The following is an 18,057-nucleotide window of genomic DNA, read 5'->3' on the forward strand; positions in this document are numbered from 1 at the left end:
TGAGCCAGATTAAAGGGGTTCTCACTGTCAAATCTGAGAAAGCTTGAGAATACCAAAATAGGTATGTACAGAACTGAATTGGAAACCACTGGGAAAGAAGGAATGTGTGAATCCACGCCAATAACAAATGGGTAAGTAAATGAGAGAGAAGGGGCTCTTGCTCACAGAAGAAAGCCGAGAGCTGACTGTCAAACAAGGCAGGAAACCAGAGATGGAAAATCATTTTGAAGCCGTAGTGAAGAAGAGTAGGTCAGGCAAGAATCAATAGATGCTAAATCTGGGGGGAATTTTGATGAGTTGTAGGATATTTGGTCCGTCTAGTCAAGCCTATGGTTTTTCCAGTGGTCATGTATGGATGTGAGAGTTGGACTGTGAAGAAAGCTTAGGCTGAAGAATTGATGCTTTTGAATTGTGGTGTTGGAGAAGACTCTTGAGAGTTCCTTGGACTGCAAGGAGATCCAACTAGTCCACCCTAAAGGAGATCAGGCCTGGGTGTTCATTGGAAGGACTGATGCTGAAGCTGAAACTCCAATACTTTGGCCACCTCATGCAAAGAGTTGACTCATTGGAAAAGACCCTGATGCTGGGAGGGATTGGGGGCAGGAGGAGAAGGGGATGACAGAGGATGAGATGGCTGGATGGCATCACTGACTCGATGGACATGAGTTTGAGTAAACTCTGGGAATTGGTGATGGACAGGGAGGCCTGGCGTGCTGCGATTCATGGGGTCGCAAAGAGTCGGACACAACTGAGCGACTGAACTGAACTGAACTGAACTGAGGATATTTGCATAATCTTATCAATGGACAAAAAAGTGAACTGTGGCTACAGAGGAAAGATCTGTACTCTTGGAAACACATTCCTAAGTACATAGGAGTGAGGGGCCATGATGAATGTAATATACTCTGAAATGGCTCATGAAAACATTTTTGTGCATATGAGTGAGTGAGAGAAACAGAGATTGAGAGAAATTAGCAGACAGAGAGAGAGCACAGGTGCATAAATGATAAAGCAAATGGGATAAAATGTTAACAATTAGTTAACTGGTGGGTAAAGGGTACATGCTCTTTGTACTATTCTATTTTTGTATTGTTTGAAAAATTTGAAATTTTCAAATAAAATCTTAAATCATGCTTTTGGTTAATATTTACATTGAGGTAAGTTTGATTGTTAACTCTTGATGAGCTTAATTTTGTGAAAAATTAAAATTAAAAATGTATTTTATTTATGTACTTTTAAAACCTAGAAGGAAACAAACCAAGACATAGAGACATAGACGGGTATCATTTCTGGGTTACAGAATTATGGATGATTTGATTCTGTTGTATTGTTTACAGTGTTTCATATTTTTCAAAGTTATTAGAGAAAAAATATTTTTGAAAAAGGAAAATATTCACAAAAGTTTTACATATAATGTTGCTGACTGTTATGTCATTGATTTCTAATAGCAAAAACAAAATAAAATAAAAAACCTGAAATCATTGAAATGTCCAATGACAGGAAAGGTTGTTGGAGAGGTTGTATAAATTATGATACTTCTAAAATATTAGTCATAAAATTTATGTTTGCCCAATCAATTTATGGAACCACCTAAGTATCCACAAATAGGGGGTTGGTTAAATTATAGCATAGCTGTAAAACACAATGTGCAGAATGTTTTCTGACCCAAACTGCTCCAGGAGTAGGGGGAGGGCTTTGACTCTTTGCTGTCTTGCAAACTGTAAACATCCTAGCTATACAAATCTGCTAAATGAGTAAGTGCTATGCATGAGGTATTTGGGAGAGGGCAGGGATGGTGGAATTACCCAGGGCGGAGGGGGGGGGGGTTGTTTCTTGCCTCCATTATTCTTCCGTGTATTTTCAAACATTCTATCATAAATTTGGTAACAAGGGATTTTAATTTTAAAAATTGTAACAGTACGTATGGATCATCCCATTGAGAAAAGATTGGAAGGATATTCACAAAAATGAGGATTTCCTATGCTTTTGGGTAATTCTTGTCACTTTTTTTTCTTGATTAGTAGTAATACTTGTACAAAGAAGTTATGTTTTAAAAGCATTAGATGATCATTAAGAAGTCTATAAATAATATTGCTGGAGAGGGTGTGCAGGAAAAGGAATCCTTCTATACTGTCAGTGGGAATGTAAGTGGGTGCAGCCACTATGGAGAACAGTATGGGGGTTCCTTAAAAAACTAAAAATACAGTTACCATGTAATCCTGCAGTCCCACTCCTAGGCATATATGCAGAGGAAACTCTGTTTTGAAAAGATACATGCACCCCTATGTTCATTGCAATACTATTTACAACAGCTAAGACATGGAAGCTGCCTAAGTGTCTAAAAACATGTAGTACATATATACAATGGAACATTACCCAGCCATAAAGAAGAAAGAAATAATGCCATTTGGATGGACCCAGAGATATCATATTAAGTGAAGTAAGTCAGAGAAAGACAAATATATAATATTACTTATATGTAGAATCTTAAAAAAAAAAAAGATACAAATGAACTTGTTTACAAAACAGAAATCGACCCACAGACATGGCAAACAAATTTATGGTTACCAAAGGGAATAACAGTATGGGGGGGATAAATTAGGAGTTTGGGGTTAATAGATACACAATACTATATATAAAATAGATAAACAGTAAAGACATGCTGTATAACATGGGGATCTATATCCAATGTCTTATAGTAACCTATAATGGGAAAAAAACCTGAAAAGAAACATATATTTTTTTCTACCCCTGCTGACAGCGGCGTACAATGTGACCCTCATCATCTATTGCCACCCCTCCTAGTTAGTCCCCTGCTGCTGCTGCTTCTCCTATTGGTTCACACTAGGCTGGCTTTCAAAAGCATAAGCCTGACAACTTCACTCCAATAGAGGCCACAGCTCCCTTCAGCTCCTGCTGTCAAGACTCCAGTCCCTTGGACTGTCAGACATACAACTATGTACTCCCTTTCCAGCCTTCTTTCCAGTGTCCTCCCTGCTCCCACATAACTGTACTCCCACCTATCCCAGAGATCATCAGGGGCACTGTAAGTAATTCTTTACCCATACTCATCCTTCTGTGAGCTCCTATAGGATACGACTTTTGGGCCCCAGCACTTAGCCTAGCATCTTGCACATAAGAAAAGACCCTGATGCTGGGAAAGATTGAAGGCAGGAGGAGAAGGGGACGACAGAGGATGAGATGGCTGGACAGCGTCACCGACTCAACGGACAAGAGCTTAAGCAACCTCTGGGGAGTTGGTGATGGGCAGGGAAGACTGCTGCAGTCCATGGGGTTGCAAAGAGTTGGACACGACCGAGCAATTGAACGGAACTGAACTGAACTTGCACATAGGAGGCGCTCCAATAGCATGAGGGCTAATGAAGGAAGATGGACCTTCTGAATGATGTAATGTGACCCTCGGTGACTTGAATGTGCACATGAATCTTCTGGGGAATCTTGTCAAGATGCAGGTTCAGATTCAGTAGGTCCAGGGGGGAACCAGAGAGCCTGCATTTCTTACAAGTTCTGCTGTTGTGCTAAGAACCACACGGAGTAGTAAGGACCCAGTGAACAGTAAGAGTTTTTCAGACAGAGGAAAGTATGGATACAACATTCCAATAGGAATATTGAATTTTTGAGTGAACTTTTGATCTGAAAAGAGATAAAATATCATAAAATTATATTAATATAATACATGTTATATAATAATATTATGTGTCATTAAAATATATATAACTACAGAACTATATAGGTCATTCCAGAAAAAAGGGTAAAATAAATAATAAAGGGGCAAAAATAAAATCATTTACTCTTAAAGTCTCAATATCAATACTCTTTTTTAAACTATAGTTGATTTACAATGTTGTGTTAGTTTCTGATGTGCACCAGAGTGAATCAGTTAAATATATATATATATAAACATACATATATATACACATACATATATATTTTCTTTTTCAGATTTTTTTCCACTATAGGTTATTAGAAGACATTGAATATAGTTCCCTGTGCTATATACATTAGATCCTTGTTTATTTTATATATAGTAATACTCAATATCAATGTTCTAATTCTCAATTTGGAGTTACATTAGAATCACCTGAAAGACTTTTTAATCGGCATATATTTTCTTCCCACTTCTCTGCCAGCCACCAACCTGATTTGAGGAATACGAAACCCTCTATCCACCCCTCCCCACTACAAAAAACTACAGACTTGGAGGACACTTTTGTTATTGATAGAAAGGTACTGTGTCTTTCAGTTGTGCTGGGGAAGAAACAAGCTTCCAGTTATATAATAACTCACATCCACTAAATCGTCTGCAAAGGGGTTCCAGCCAGGCTGTGCACAGATGCTGTTGTTCCCTCTGCCTGAAAACCTCTTTCTCTATTTCTGACCAAGTCCAATTTTTTTCCTAAATCTTCAAAACTGTCCTTTCATCACATTCCAAACCTTTTGTTTTGGCACAAAAATGTAACTAAGAAACAGCTATTTGTCTCTCTTCCCCACTCAACTATGAGTTCCAAAAATGTCTCTGTACACACCATCCCCAGTATTCAGCATAGCGTTGTTATGCTGGTGCTCAAACGAATAAAGAAAGAACCACTCTCTCCAGATCTAGTGAAGTTTCCTCTTCCACATCTTATGCTCTGTCCCTAACTGGCCAAATCTAATTCCTAAGAGGGCTGACATTTAGTACAGGACTAAGAACTGTGTAAATAACAACTCAAATGTCCTGGGGTTTGTTTGGTCCAAGTTGTTTGGGTTGGGGAACCAGACAGAAACAATCTTTTTCCTCCTAAAAGTTAAAATTACATAATATTTACTTCTTGCAAATCATATATATTTAAGATAGGAAGCCCAGGAACAAAATGAACACAGGTGAAGGCGGACACGACAAAAGAACCAGAATAACTACTGTTTGGGAAGCTACCAAGGTGTTCCCTCCTTCCATCTTTGACCTTCTCCTATTGGAGGTAACCGCTCTTAGGAACTTGAATTTATTATTAGTTTGTTTTTACCACATACTTATATATCTCTAAACAGTAAATTGTTTAGCATTGCTTGCTTTTGAGCCTTGTAAAAACAGTATTGTTCTGGTGTGACCTTTTGTAGCTTGTTCTTTTTTTTTTTTAATTAACATTGTTCCTAAGACTTAACTATGCTATGGTGTATAACTGTGGCTCATTCATTTTCTTCACAATATACTCCTGCATTAATATGAATATATCACAATTTATTCCTGCGTTCCTCATCAGTGGACTTTTGGGATGTTTCTGGTTGTTTGCTCTTAGAAATAGCGCTGTTACAAACCATCCTTGTACTCGTCTTCAAGAGCATCTGCCAGCTTATCTAGGGTATACACCAAAGAGTAGACCTGGTCCAGGTATGGGTTTAGGTTTATAATCCTAATTATCTTTTGAAGCAACGGTGCCAGTTTACACCCCCACCAGCAGGGCATGAACTCCTGGTGATCTGTACCCTCACCAACCACTTGTATTGTTAGGACCCAGGAATTGTACCCTTAAGCGGCAGCATTTTTGCGCCAGAATACAGTGCCCCTGACTGGACAGGTGTTTCCTCTTGGCCATCTAATAGAAGAGCCTGATCTGAGACTCTGCCCAAGAGATGGGCCCCAGGGACTTACATGTTGTTGAATCCTGACTTTGGGACACAGCACTAAATTGAGATAAGAGACACAGTCATCATAGAAGTCAATCAGTCATAGAACATGGATCTGGAAGGACCCTAAGGCCAAATACTTCATTCTACATTTAAGGAGACAGAGGCCCAGAGAGGTTAAATGACTTGACAAGCTCTCAGAGCTAATTAGTATAAGAACCTGTCTCTGGGGCTCTCAATTCTTAGTCTAGGCCTATTTTTTTGTTTGTTTGTTTGTTTTTAAATGTGTTTATTTGGTTTAGTAATTTAAGATGGTGTAAAAATCTATTAAATTAAAAATGACTCTGTAAATACTTAAATAACTGCCAATTTACTTTTAAAAGGTAGTTCTTTGACGTAAGTGACTGATGAATTTGATATCTTCAGGTCCTTTCCTTGTGAACTAAACAGAAATAATACTGAATTTCAATGGGATGAATAGGGGAAAGATGCAATCTCCATAATAATGGTTTTCAATAGGCAAATTTAACAGTTTTTAAAGACACCAATCTCCCAGGGAAATTAATCTCCAATTTTTTGACTGGTCATCTTCATCCTTGGATCATCCCCCCAGGCAAAATATAGGTTTGGGCTTAAGAAGCCATTTTGTGAGGAAGTAAAAAAGAGTGAAAAAGTGCTGGTTGCTCAGTCATGTCTGACTCTTCACTACCTCATGGACTGTAGACCACCAGGGTCCTCTGCTGATGGAAGTCTCCAGGCAAGAATACCGGAGTGGGTAGCCATTCCCTTCTCCAGGCAACCTTCCTGACCCAAGGATAGAACCCAGGTCTCTTGCATTGTAGGCAGATTGTTTATCATCTGAGCCACCAGGGAAGCCCCAGACAAACTGCAAATGCAGTGAAATTTCAATTTATCCTCCTCTTCTGAGTACTCAGAATTAAGCTGTTATAGGAGGCTAGGACCTATTTATGGATATTACACATATCCATACAATATAGTCCCAGTAAGCTGATGGTGTATAATCTTAGATGCCTTTACATGCGAATGTAGAAAAACTCTGAAAAGAGATCAATTTGCAGCTGAAGCTGTTATGCAGGTGTTATGCTCTTGAGTGTGCATAACAAGCACGGTGTGTGTAAAGGAATCTGTCTTCACATAAGAGGCAGTCAAAAGCAACTGGGGAGGGGAGAAGGACTGCTAAGTAGGAAGGGTGTAGTGGCTTCAAAAACCTGAAGTGGAAATTTTCATTCTGAAGTTGTTTACTTCAGAGATCTCCCTCCCCACCTCCCTTGCTTTGATCTTCTCTGCCCCAAGAATCCATTTACCATTTGAAAATATCTTTTGGTTTAACAGTGTCTGCAGGCTGGCAATAAAAGCTTTCCAAGAAGCATCCCCCTTTTAATGTCAGGATAAAACTCAGGAGCTGCTTATTACTTTGGAGGGGGGACGGCGGGGGCTTGAAGGGAGAGGCCTTCAAGTAATTTTGCTAAGAATGCTGACCAAAGGGTACTATGGTACTCCAGGATCAGGTTTTCCTCCCAGCAGTCATTTTAATCAGCACTTCCCCTGTTTAATGAGCTTGTAGTGCCATTACATAATCACCCAGCTCACTGGATTAATGATGAAAAGAGGAACTGATTTTTCCAGTTGTATCATTTGAAGTAAATGTTAACTTTCTTTCTGAGTCCTTAGTTAACCGCATTAGTGTGACAAATATGTCTTTGTCTAGCATAAGTAATTAGAATTTAATCACTTTAACTGCATCTTAATTACCCCAAATGAATTGAAAGGACATTTAATAGCAAAGATTAAATTGCCTTAATGAACGATTTTTGTGACTCCATCAATACTTGAATCGCGCTAGCCACTCCTCTCACGCACTTCACCTGCAGTGAGCACAGGAGTCACTAGGTGGCGCGTTTTGCTCATTTATTTATTTAATTTCCCCCATTGATCTGCTTTTAGAAGACAGGAAAGAAAGTGAAAAGAATAGAGTTTATTATGTTCCTTTAACAACCTCTCTTTGGGACTATGAGGTCATCATCAGATGCAAAAACGAAAGCAGCGATTTCAGAAATTGTCGATTCTGAGGACCCTATGGCGAGTGCAAAGGGAGATGAGAAACACGCGGATAATTGGAAGCTTGCAGTGGTTGAGAGAAACTGTAAGTTACCCTCTGGATGATTGCCAACATATATACAGAGTTTAAGTCAATTTATTATTTTTTAGTGCAGAGTCCTAAAACATGAGTAACAGGCAAGCTTTGGAATAGCAAGACAGGAACTGATGGGAAGCCAAGAAATATAATTGTTGTGTAAGTGCAGATCAGAACAACAATGCCAGAAAGTATGGGAGGTTTGGGCCTTTGGGCTCTCCTCCAGGCTGGGTCCCAGTGGACTAGTCCTACCCACAGAACACATCTAATGAGATGGGTCTTGCCCGTCAATAATTGTTTAAGTGAACAAATGGATAAGGAGACTTGAGTTCCATGGCTAGCTCTGTTACTGCCTCACATTCCCTCTTTCTTCAAAGGAGCAATAAAAGATCTCTCTTATAAGTCTTAATAAAAAAAAGAAAGAAGTTTCCACAAGTACCTCTCTTTGAGCATCCCAGAGGGAAGACACACATTCTCTAATTTCAAGACCTTTATTATGCAGAGACTTTCCAGGTTGGTGTTTATGACAGGGGATCACACATTTCCACATTCTTGGTCCACTGACCTGGTAAACTTGAGCCCGTAATTGAGGCACAGGGTGGAGGGGAAGGGGGTTCTGGGCTTTGAGCTGAGAAAGTTGAGGACAGGGTATCAGTGATTTCCAGCTCTGTTACCACAGTTAAGTAATTCAACCTCATTGAATAGAGAAGCCAGAAAATAATGGTAACTACCCCATAAACTAGTGGCTCCTAAACTTTGCTGCACATTAAAATCACATCAGAGCTCTTAAAAGTCACAGTGCCCAGGTCATGCCCTATACTACTAACACCCAGAATATTTGAGATTTTATCCAGGAATAATTTTTTAAGAGATCCCTAAATAAGTTCAAAGTATAGCAAGATTTTGGAGCCACTGGTACAGGGAGAATTAAATGGTGGCTCAGACAGTAAAGAATCTGCCTATAATGCGGGAGAACTGGGTTTGATCCCTGGGCTGGGAAGATCCCCTGGAGATCCCCATGGCAACCCACTCCAGTATTCTTGCCTGGAGAATCCCCATGGACAGAAGAGCCTGGTGGGCTACAGTCCATGGGGTCACAAAGAGTCAGACACGACTGAGCAACTTAGCACAACACATATGTGCCCAGCAGAGTTCCTGACCAATAATAGGTACACAATGGACACAAGCTCCTTCCTTATCAGCTGACTTCCTTATCACTTGCTAAGGCAAATCTGTGGGTTGAACTTCAGGGTCTTGTTCTGTTCAGCTCTTATCTTATCAAACTATCTCACCTGAAGGAGAGGAAAATTTCTGGAAGTTAATTTGTTTCAGCTTTATGATCACGTTACATCTTTGGGGAGGAACACAATGTGGATGTTTCTGTAGCAAGACCCTGTGATAAAACAGATTTATATGTTTGTATCAAAATAATCAGATTGTCCTGTGATTGGCCTGGTCATCTAAGCCAATTCTACAATTTCAAAATAAAATTAAGCTTCATTCATATTAGCATACTTGTGTTAAAGGAAAAATCTATGCAAATCTATTGATAGAAGACAGGAATGTATGATTACGCATTAAATTAATTCACATTAGAAATCAGGTTTTTCCTTTTTGCTAAACTCTATAAGGCTGACACTTTTCAGGAAATGACTTCTCTTAAAGGTGCTTACCCATCTTATTTAAATACAAACAAAATGAAAATAGTATTTAATTAATACTTGTTGAATCCTTTATCCCAAGTTATAGGAAATCTATACTTTAACTGTTATGACTTCAATAAGACTCTCCTTCTGTTGGTACCCTAGATTGAGGACCATTCAAATTTGCCAAGAGTGTGGAAACTTCTGTTTTTATGGGGACTGAATGAAATTAGAAATTTCTCATCCTGTCCATCTAAGCTCCTTGGTTGACTTAAAATATTAAACTGGTGAAGTTTACAAAGAGCACTGAGCACTGTTACCTGAAGGGCAATGATTCTAACTATGTATTTTGAGGCAAGACACCTGAGAACCTCCTTTTTAATCACCCACTTTCACTAGACTTGAGGATTTTCTTTCTTATAAGGAAATCAAGAATAAATTTTACCGATATACTCTGCAAGAACTCTTTCTTCTGAGAACTTTGGGTAGCAGCATCTGTTTGATTAGCTGAATTTGCCATGAATGTGGAAATGATGACATCAAAACAGCTCATGTAACAACCTCCTTAAAGACCTCATAGATTAGAGATGACTATAGATTTTCCCCAGCACGGATCAAAAGGACTGAATTGAACGTTTTAGCTTAATGATCCAACCCCTGTCACACCCATAGGGACTCAAATTCCGATTGTATAAGCAGGTGTGCATGTGCACTCAGATGCATGCAGAAAGCTGCTGGGGGAGGGAAGAAAAGATCAACCACCTGATCGACGAGGATAGGTTTGATCTTTTCCATTATTACTTGATTGTGCCCATGGATACTACTGGCAGGGCCTCATGATTTCGCATAAGCTTTGAAATATTAGCTGTTAATTTTTGTTTCCTCACCACAACTCTTCAAAGCCATCTTAGCCACTTTCCAAGGGCAAGAGAAACCCAGACAACAGGACTGACTGGGCCCTGTCCAGGGTCCTGACGCCATACTGGGGCTTCAGGATGCCAGGCCTCCAAGCACATCCCACCAGACAGCAAACAAAGAGCTTCAAGCTCAGAGCCTCAGGGCAGCCTTCTAACTCCCATCAGTTAGCTGGAAGGGGAAACAACAAAACAAAGGGAACGCTAAACCACCCTCCCTTCACTACACCCTGAGCCCCAATCTCTGATTTCAGATTGCCAGGATCACCTTCTCTACTATGACCCTGATATTCTCAACATGGCAGCAAAAGTATAATTTGGATATAAATTCCAAACATGCTATCTTGTTTGGAGAGGTTAGAGTTGGGGTATAATTTGGGGGAACGGCGATTTTGTCTCACCAGTGGGGTAATACCCAGGAAGTGGGTAGGACCAAGACAGATCCATTAAGTATCCTTTCCTTCCTCCACTACACTCTACCAATCAAAACAGTTATCGGTTGAAAATCACTAGGACATCAGTGTTCTAAAACAAAGCCTCTTTTCACATTTGATTGAGACGCCGAGGTTTGCTGGGTGCCTGGCCCTGTGGCCCGCAGGGGGCGCGCGCAGTTACTGGAGCACAGTCCCGATCCCCTAAGCTACTGGGGGAAGCTGAGTCCAGATGGAGGGCATCGAGGGCAGGAGTTTAGCTCCCCACCTGGCGCTGAGCACTGGAAGCTTGAAGATAAAGATGCAGCCTGGGATTTGAGTTGCTCTGCTGCTACAACACAACCTTGCTGTTGTTGGCACAGATCGCCCCAAGTGTCGGGTACAAAACAGCTATGGTAGGACTGGGTTTCTACTGACCCTGATTGCCCTCTGACTTGGGGCTGCGCCCGCTGGTGGGAGAGCCAACCGCCCTAGGAACAGGCCGCAGAGTTTATTGTCTCTGGCGGCCGTGCTCAATGCCCCGACACCAGGTCACCACACAACGACCAGCAAGTCTCCTCCACTCTAGTCAAACTATCTGCTGTGATCTTCACCACATGCACACTTAACTCCATGTGTTGCCTCCTCTCCTCCCTGGAGTTTGTGCTTCCCAGTGGGGACTGCAAGGGAGAACTATTATCACAAGGCCTCCAGGACTCAGAGATGGGCTGGGAGAAAGGTGCAGGCAAAGCCATCTGGTGATTGGACTCCAAGAGCCAGACCTGTTCGGCTGGTGTGTCAGGGGGTCCCAAACCAACTCCCCGGGAGCAAGGCGATCACTGGGCCTGAGTTGGTGAGGGGACTCTGCCTCTGCCTGACAACTGGCTGCCCCCCAGGCCAGGCTGGAGGGAGTCTGTAAGAAAGCTTCGGAAGAGGCCCTCCTCCCCGGCAGCCAGCCCCCCTCGCCCCCAGGCTGCGAGGCTGACTCGGTCCACCGCGCCCCACGGGCCCTTTGTTCGCGCCACAGCCGGCTGGGAGCAGCTGCACTGCCGGAGACCCGCGGCGCTGAGACGCCCGCCCGGGCGTGGGGGGAACTAGTCCATTTGGCACCTTCTCCTCCTACTCTTGGGCCCAGGAATCCTTCTGCTCCTGCATTCCGCACGCCCAGTCCTGGCTTTTCTCCTGGCCCAGAGTCCTCGAGGATTCGGGAAGTGGGGTTCCCAGGGCCCAGCAATGCACTCCTTCTGCTTGGCTCCCTTGGTCCAGGGAAATGAGGGGACAGTTGAAGTGTCACCCGCTGGGATAAATATTAACAAAAAGCAAATGGACTTGTGCGGGGGCCAGTTATCAATCAACCAGACCACAAGGCCACTTATGGCAAACATGGCCCAGGTTGGCCGAGGAGAGACTTTTCTCATGGCCACCTTCTGGCCAGACTGCCACCCCCTCACCCCCACCCCTGCCCTTCTCTAGGTGGCCCTGAGGCAAGTGCCAGCCTGGAAATAGGAGCAGTCCTGGGTGCTGCAGACCCGTGTGGCTCCCGGGTGCTGCAGTTTGGAGGTTTCTTCACCTCCAGGTGCCTCAGGGCGGGAGCCGGGCACCAGACTCCCGGCCATGCCCGCTGGTGGGTGTGCACTTGCAGCCACTTACTGCACTGGCAGCTTCCCTAATGTGGCCAGAGTCTTCTGGAATCTTTAATTGGAAACTAATCTCTTCCCCTCTTAATAGGCGACCACGTCAGAGGCGGGCGCCCACCCACCCGCACAGCCCAGCCCACTCTCCCCACCTGGGAGGAGACACAACGTGAGCCTAGTTGCACTGCACTTAAATGGGGCAGCAGCAAGTACTACATTGAGGGAACATATATTGATTTTTTTTTAAAGGTAGTTAATTTGGTGAAAATTTCCTCCTGTCTCCTGTCTTCCACCAGCCGATGTAATTTCGTGAAGAGAAAGCGTCTCTACAAACAGGCTGCCACCTGCCCGGAACCTGGGGTACCAGGAGGGGCACGAAGAAGCTACTCTTCCGCCACCCAGCCAAGGAACCGACCTCGATGGGCCTTGCCTGGAATGGGGTAGAAACGAGTGTGAGGGGGGTTTTTGAATGCAAAGGCGAGCAGAGCTGCAAGTGGCGCCTTCCTCTGTGCATCGGACGGAACTGGCAGCGGGAAGGGGGCGGCGATGTCCCACCGCTGGGGCCAACATGCCCTGCAATCTGTTTGAAGTCACCTGCAGTTAGGACCTACTAGAGATCATCTGAACGGTCCAGGAATCTGACCCCCCCCCCCCACCTTTTTTTTCCCGTAAAAGAAAATGTTAACAGGACGGCTCGCTGTTAGTCGGTGTCTTCAAAACAAGTCGTGGTTCTTCCTGCATAATGGGATTGATCCCGGCTGGCTCCGCAAGCACGCTCATCCCAGCCAGCCCCACCCCTTTAATGAAGTTAAAGAAAGGAAAATGGAAGAGACGACTCTCCATCCGGGTCTTAGGATGCAGAGTTCGCTGGGGGTTTGGCGCCAAACTCCTGTTCCGCCAGTCTCCGATTTTCCTTCCCCACCCCCACCTCACCGAGGAAAAGGCCACGCGCCTCGGCGCAGCGGCTGAGCACGACTCTCTACTGGCTGCCAGACAGCGGCCCCTTGGATAACTCGGGTCCCCGAGAGCCCTGGTGGGGACGCCGCCCGCACCTCCCCCGGCCTGCCCACGCAAGGAGGTCAGAGGACGCTGCTCCTGCGGGACAGGGCGCCAGGGCGGGTTGCCTGGGCTCCGGGGTCGTCTCTGAACCTAACTTCTCAGTCAGTCTTTCGAGGGGGAGATAGGAGGCCCTGGGGAAAGAGAGTCGTTGAAGTCCTTAAGAAGTGCCTTCCCGAGGTAGGGGGTGTGGAGCGAGTTTTCCCGAGGGGACGGCTTTCCACCTGCACCCCCTCCTTGCATTCCCCTAACCCCACTAACCGAGGCTTGTGTGGACACCGCCTGGGTAAAAGGTCCTGAAGCCCGACTCGAGGCTGTCCTGGCGTGCGCGCGTGTGAAAAGGCACCACCTTGGGCGCCCGTAGAGGCGAAGCAGTCAGGGAGAGGAATAGCCTTTTCGGCCGTTCCTTCTAGAACTTGAAGTGTCCTGGGGTCTCGGTCAACCCATGGGATAGGGGGGCGATCTGGTGGCTGCACACACAACCACAGAATGGAATTGCGGGAGCCCCAGAGGGTACCCGGTCAACCTCTTTCTTGTCCCTCCCGTCCCCTTACCCCAGCCTCTCCAGACTTCTGGGCGAAGGCTGCATGAGTCCTCCTGGGGACTGCTTGGAGCCTACGAGCCCGGGGTTGGGCTGGAAAACCTGGCGGGGGCAGAGGCTCCGGCGGCGAGGCGCTCGGGCAGCTAGGCCACAAGAGCTCACACGCCAGGAGTGCTTTGAGTCCTCTCCGGCTCTAGACGCAGGCTCGCGGGGACGCCGGCACCTGCTCCCCTGGAGCTTCTCATTGGCCCGCACGATGCGGGGGAGGGGGCCCTGGCCTCTTGCTTTGATTTTAGACTGTGAAACGGCTCAGTGCCCCCGGCTCTGAGCGGATTGACTGTCTCTCGTACTCCAGGGACGAATTAATGGAGAACGATCAGTTAATTAACAAACCCTCATTCCGGCTTTTACCTTTTTCTTCTCCAGGACTCAGGCGAGGGCGCCGGGCTAGGATGGGGTGGGGAGCGGTAGCATGTACCCAAGAGTCAATCAACTCAGCCCCGGTCTCATCAAACCGAGTCCCCCCTCAGCTCCCCTTGGCTCTACCTCTCCGCTTGTCCTCTGCCCTAGGTGGTGGCTGAATCTGTTTGAAGCCCCCCGTGTGATTCAAGCTGACGTCTCTTGTCCCCTCCGCCAGTCGGCCGGTCAGAGCCTTCCCCATATCCTTGGCCTAGAGAGGCTGGGGAAGCTGGGCGCTGTGTGTATGCAGCCACCGAGACCTTCCCGCCCAACTCAGAAACACTAGTGCCTCGGGGTTTGGGGCCAGGAGACCTCTGCTCGAAGACTTGGTTTTTTCCTCTCACACTCCCACCCCGAAAATTCACGCGGAAGAATAAAACAAAATGAGACGTACTAAGCGAATCGGCAACGAAAGCGGTCTCTGGGCTCAGCTAGAAGTCCCCTTGTTCCTTGGCCGCCCTCACCCGGACCTTGTCACGGTCTGCCTCCGACTCAACATTCGGTCACCCGCGCAAACTGCATGCTAAATCTTAAGAAGCATCTGCGCCACACACCCACCGCCGCGGTTCCATAACCTTTTGCTGGAACTCCCAGAGTGCGCTCCCCACTCCCCAGATCCCTGCCCTTCTCCGTGCCACTAGAGTGAGCGCCGGAGGGGGGAGTCAACGCAGCGAGTTCAGATAAACATTGGCAGTCAGCTCCTGCACGCTCCAGCGCAGCGCCCAGGTATGTGCCAGGGATACTGGTTGGCAGCATCTGCGCGCAGTTTCACGCACGTTTCGCCTGTCTCTCCCCAAACCCGAGTGCGAAACCCAGAAGCGACGCACAAATCGTATCCATCCAGGTGTGGGGATTTCTCTCCTCCTACGGTTGTGCGAGCTTCCTGCGCTGTTTCCCAGCACAAATGCGCCCCCGCAATCACCCAGGCCGCGCCGCTCAGCTCCCGGTACCTTCCACAGCCCAATGCACTGAGTCCTGGAAGAGGCTGTCTGCTCCCGGGAGCCACGCTCTGGCTCTTCCAGGCCTAGGAACCCCCCCTCTCGGTGAAAGAAGGACGGGATGAAGTGTGCATAGAAGGCTGTCCTTCCCTTCCTCCTTGGGTCCCTTTAGCTTCCCCAATACCTTATCTGCTCTTGCGCCCAACAACTTGGCCGCTCACCTGCTAAGCGGAGCGCAGACATACGCTGGAACTCCGGCTCCTGCAGCCACTTCCACATTCTCCTGAAGGTCTCCCGGCCGGACTTGAGTTTGCTCCAGGGTTTGGGGTTGCGTAGCAGGTCCGAGAGGGTCCCTTGGGAACGGCAGAGCACCCTCTGCGCGAAGATGGCCTGTGGGATGCTGTAGCGCTTGAGCTCGGTGGTGATACGCTGCGCCACCTCTTTGGTATTGATCTCTTCCATCTGCCCTGAATTACTTCCATTGCTGACCTGCGCACCGGTTACCGAAGGGTTGGGCTCCCGGGCCGTGCCCAGGAGTTGCCCGTGGCCCTGGGCGTTCAGGTGGGCGTGGGGGTGGTGCGGAGGAAGGCCGTTGATGGGAACCATGCCTGCTGAAGTGGGCGTGAGGTGCTGCTCCCCGTGACGACCGAGCATGGCCGGGTGGTGGGCTTCGAAGCCGTTGGGGGTGAGCATCTTGTCGGTGGGCATGGCGGCACCCGGGTGGGCATAGTGTGGGAGCCCTTGCTGGGAGTTGTGGATGCCGCCCAGACCGGAGCCGGAAAGGGGCGAGAGGCTCTGGCCCATGCCGGCCACGTCCTTGTGGTAGGGGGTATAGAGGTTGTTCATGGAGGCCAGCCCGCGCTCGTCCCGCATGAGCGTGAAGCTGCCGCTCACGTTGCCCGCCAGGCGCTGGTGGTGGTGCGGGTGGTGGTGGTGGTGGTGGTGGTGGTGATGGTGGGGGAACTTGTCCGAGACGGTGGAGATGGGCGGCAGCGGCTGCAGCGGGGTCAGGGTGGTGTAGGTGGTGGGCATGCTCATACCTGGCGGCGTCTCGCAGGCCATGGTCATGGTGGGGTGCAGCGGGCCGGCCAGGCTGTGCTCGGGGGCCCGGTGGTGGTGGTGGTAATCGCCGCTCCCGCTGCCGCCGTCCAGCAAGGACGCCATGCCCATGGAGCGCGGGTGCGCCGGGGGCAGGTGGCTGCCGCGGTGAGCCACCGAGCTTCGCGCGTGGGGGCTGCCGCCCAGCAAGTCGGCAGGGGCCGGCACCGGCTCATGGCTCACCCCGTGCAGCTCCCCGATTGCCTCCATGGTCAGCTGCGCGTTCATCGTGATCTGGGCGAGCGGGCGGCGGACACAACATCGATGAGGCCGGGCAGAGGCGGCGAAGGGCGCACGCAGTCCGGTTTTCACATCGGCTGCTGGCGACTGTTGCCTTCCTTCCTTCCTCTCACTGTGGGGCTCTGTCTCCCTCTCAGAGTGTCTCGCCTTCCCTCTTGCCCCCACCTTCCCCTCTGCGTCCTCGTTTTTTTTTTTTTTTTTTTAATATTAATTTCCAAAAAGGATCCGCGCCGTTGGGCGAGCGCGGTGCCCCCAGCCCTCCCGCCCCTGGCCCCCTCTCGCCCCTCTCCTTCTTAGAATTGTGAGGCCCCCGGCTCCCCTGACGCAGCCCGCGCGCCTTCCGCGGCTGCTGCCTGTCCGTGCCGCTGGCCAGCTCCAGCCATGGCTCGGTTACTGTTGCAGACTCTGTGGCCGCTGTTCCGCCGCCGCCGCCGCCGCCGCCGCCGCCGCCGCCGCGGCCCACCCTCCCGCCAGCCGGGCGCAGCGCGCAGGCGCGCCAATCGGCCCCGCCCCCTCGGTCCCCGCGCTCTCGGTCGGTGACGTCCCCGTACAAATGAAGGTGGGGGGCCTCCACGCCTTACCAGCAGCGCCGGGTGGCGGGGAAGCGGCGGGCGCGTGCGAGTGTCTAACGTAGAGCGCGACCTGGGGTTGCTACCCCGCGCTGGGAAACTGGCGCCCCCCTGGCTCCCTGGGTTGGGTGGGCTCTCCTCCCAGTCCCCGGCCGCGCTTGGTGGGCTCGCATCCCCAGTGGCGCACGATACCTAAAGAGCCATCGCCCCTCTCTCCAGTTGCTGCCTCCAGGTGAAGGTTACCCAGGGAGCCTCAGCTGGTGTCATCACTTCTTCCACCCTGGCCTGTTTCCCGGGAGGGCCTCTGGGAGTCCACGCTCTCCCCAGCTTCAGGTGTTTGACCTTTTGCCGGGGAGCGGAGCAAATATTTTAAAGGCCTTGGTCAACCCAGTGGCTGTTCAGCCGACAACCTCTATGCTCCCTAACACTTTGCCCACCCTTCCTCTTCCATGCTCTGCGAAGAGGCGCGCTTAGTGCCAAGAGTCCCGGCCGGGCCATACCTCTCTGTCCTCCGCCGCCTGGGTCCTTCTCCCGTTCAGCTGATAATTAAGCGGTGCGCCACTTCGTGAATGATTCGGCGTGTGTGTGTGTGTGTGTGTGTGTGTGTGTGTGTGTTTTAAGTGCCCTGGGTGGGTTCCTATGTTAACTCGTGGGTTCTGATGGGGCCGCAGAGGTTCGTGCTGTTCCTGCGGCTTCTTCATGGCCCTCTTGGTAAAGCACCCAGAGGCCGCTGCTTGCGGAAGGACTGACGCCTGCAGGGTGGACCAGGCGCGCC

At 48.4% G+C, this 18,057-nt stretch overlaps 1 protein-coding gene across 1 annotated transcript in view; it reads right to left on the reverse strand.

Annotated features, from left to right (window-relative positions):
- The window catches only part of ONECUT1 (one cut homeobox 1), a 31,528-nt gene extending 14,827 nt beyond the window's left edge, over window positions 1-16,701 (reverse strand). Inside the window, exon 1 of the mRNA XM_061158383.1 lies at window positions 15,597-16,701. Coding sequence (XP_061014366.1) covers window positions 15,597-16,701 — 1,105 coding nt within the window. The remainder of the gene's footprint in view (window positions 1-15,596) is intronic.
- Between the last annotated feature and the right edge of the window lie 1,356 nt (window positions 16,702-18,057).

The sequence above is a fragment of the Dama dama genome, chromosome 12, assembly GCF_033118175.1.
Source record: "Dama dama isolate Ldn47 chromosome 12, ASM3311817v1, whole genome shotgun sequence".
Taxonomy (NCBI): Eukaryota; Metazoa; Chordata; class Mammalia; order Artiodactyla; family Cervidae; genus Dama; species Dama dama.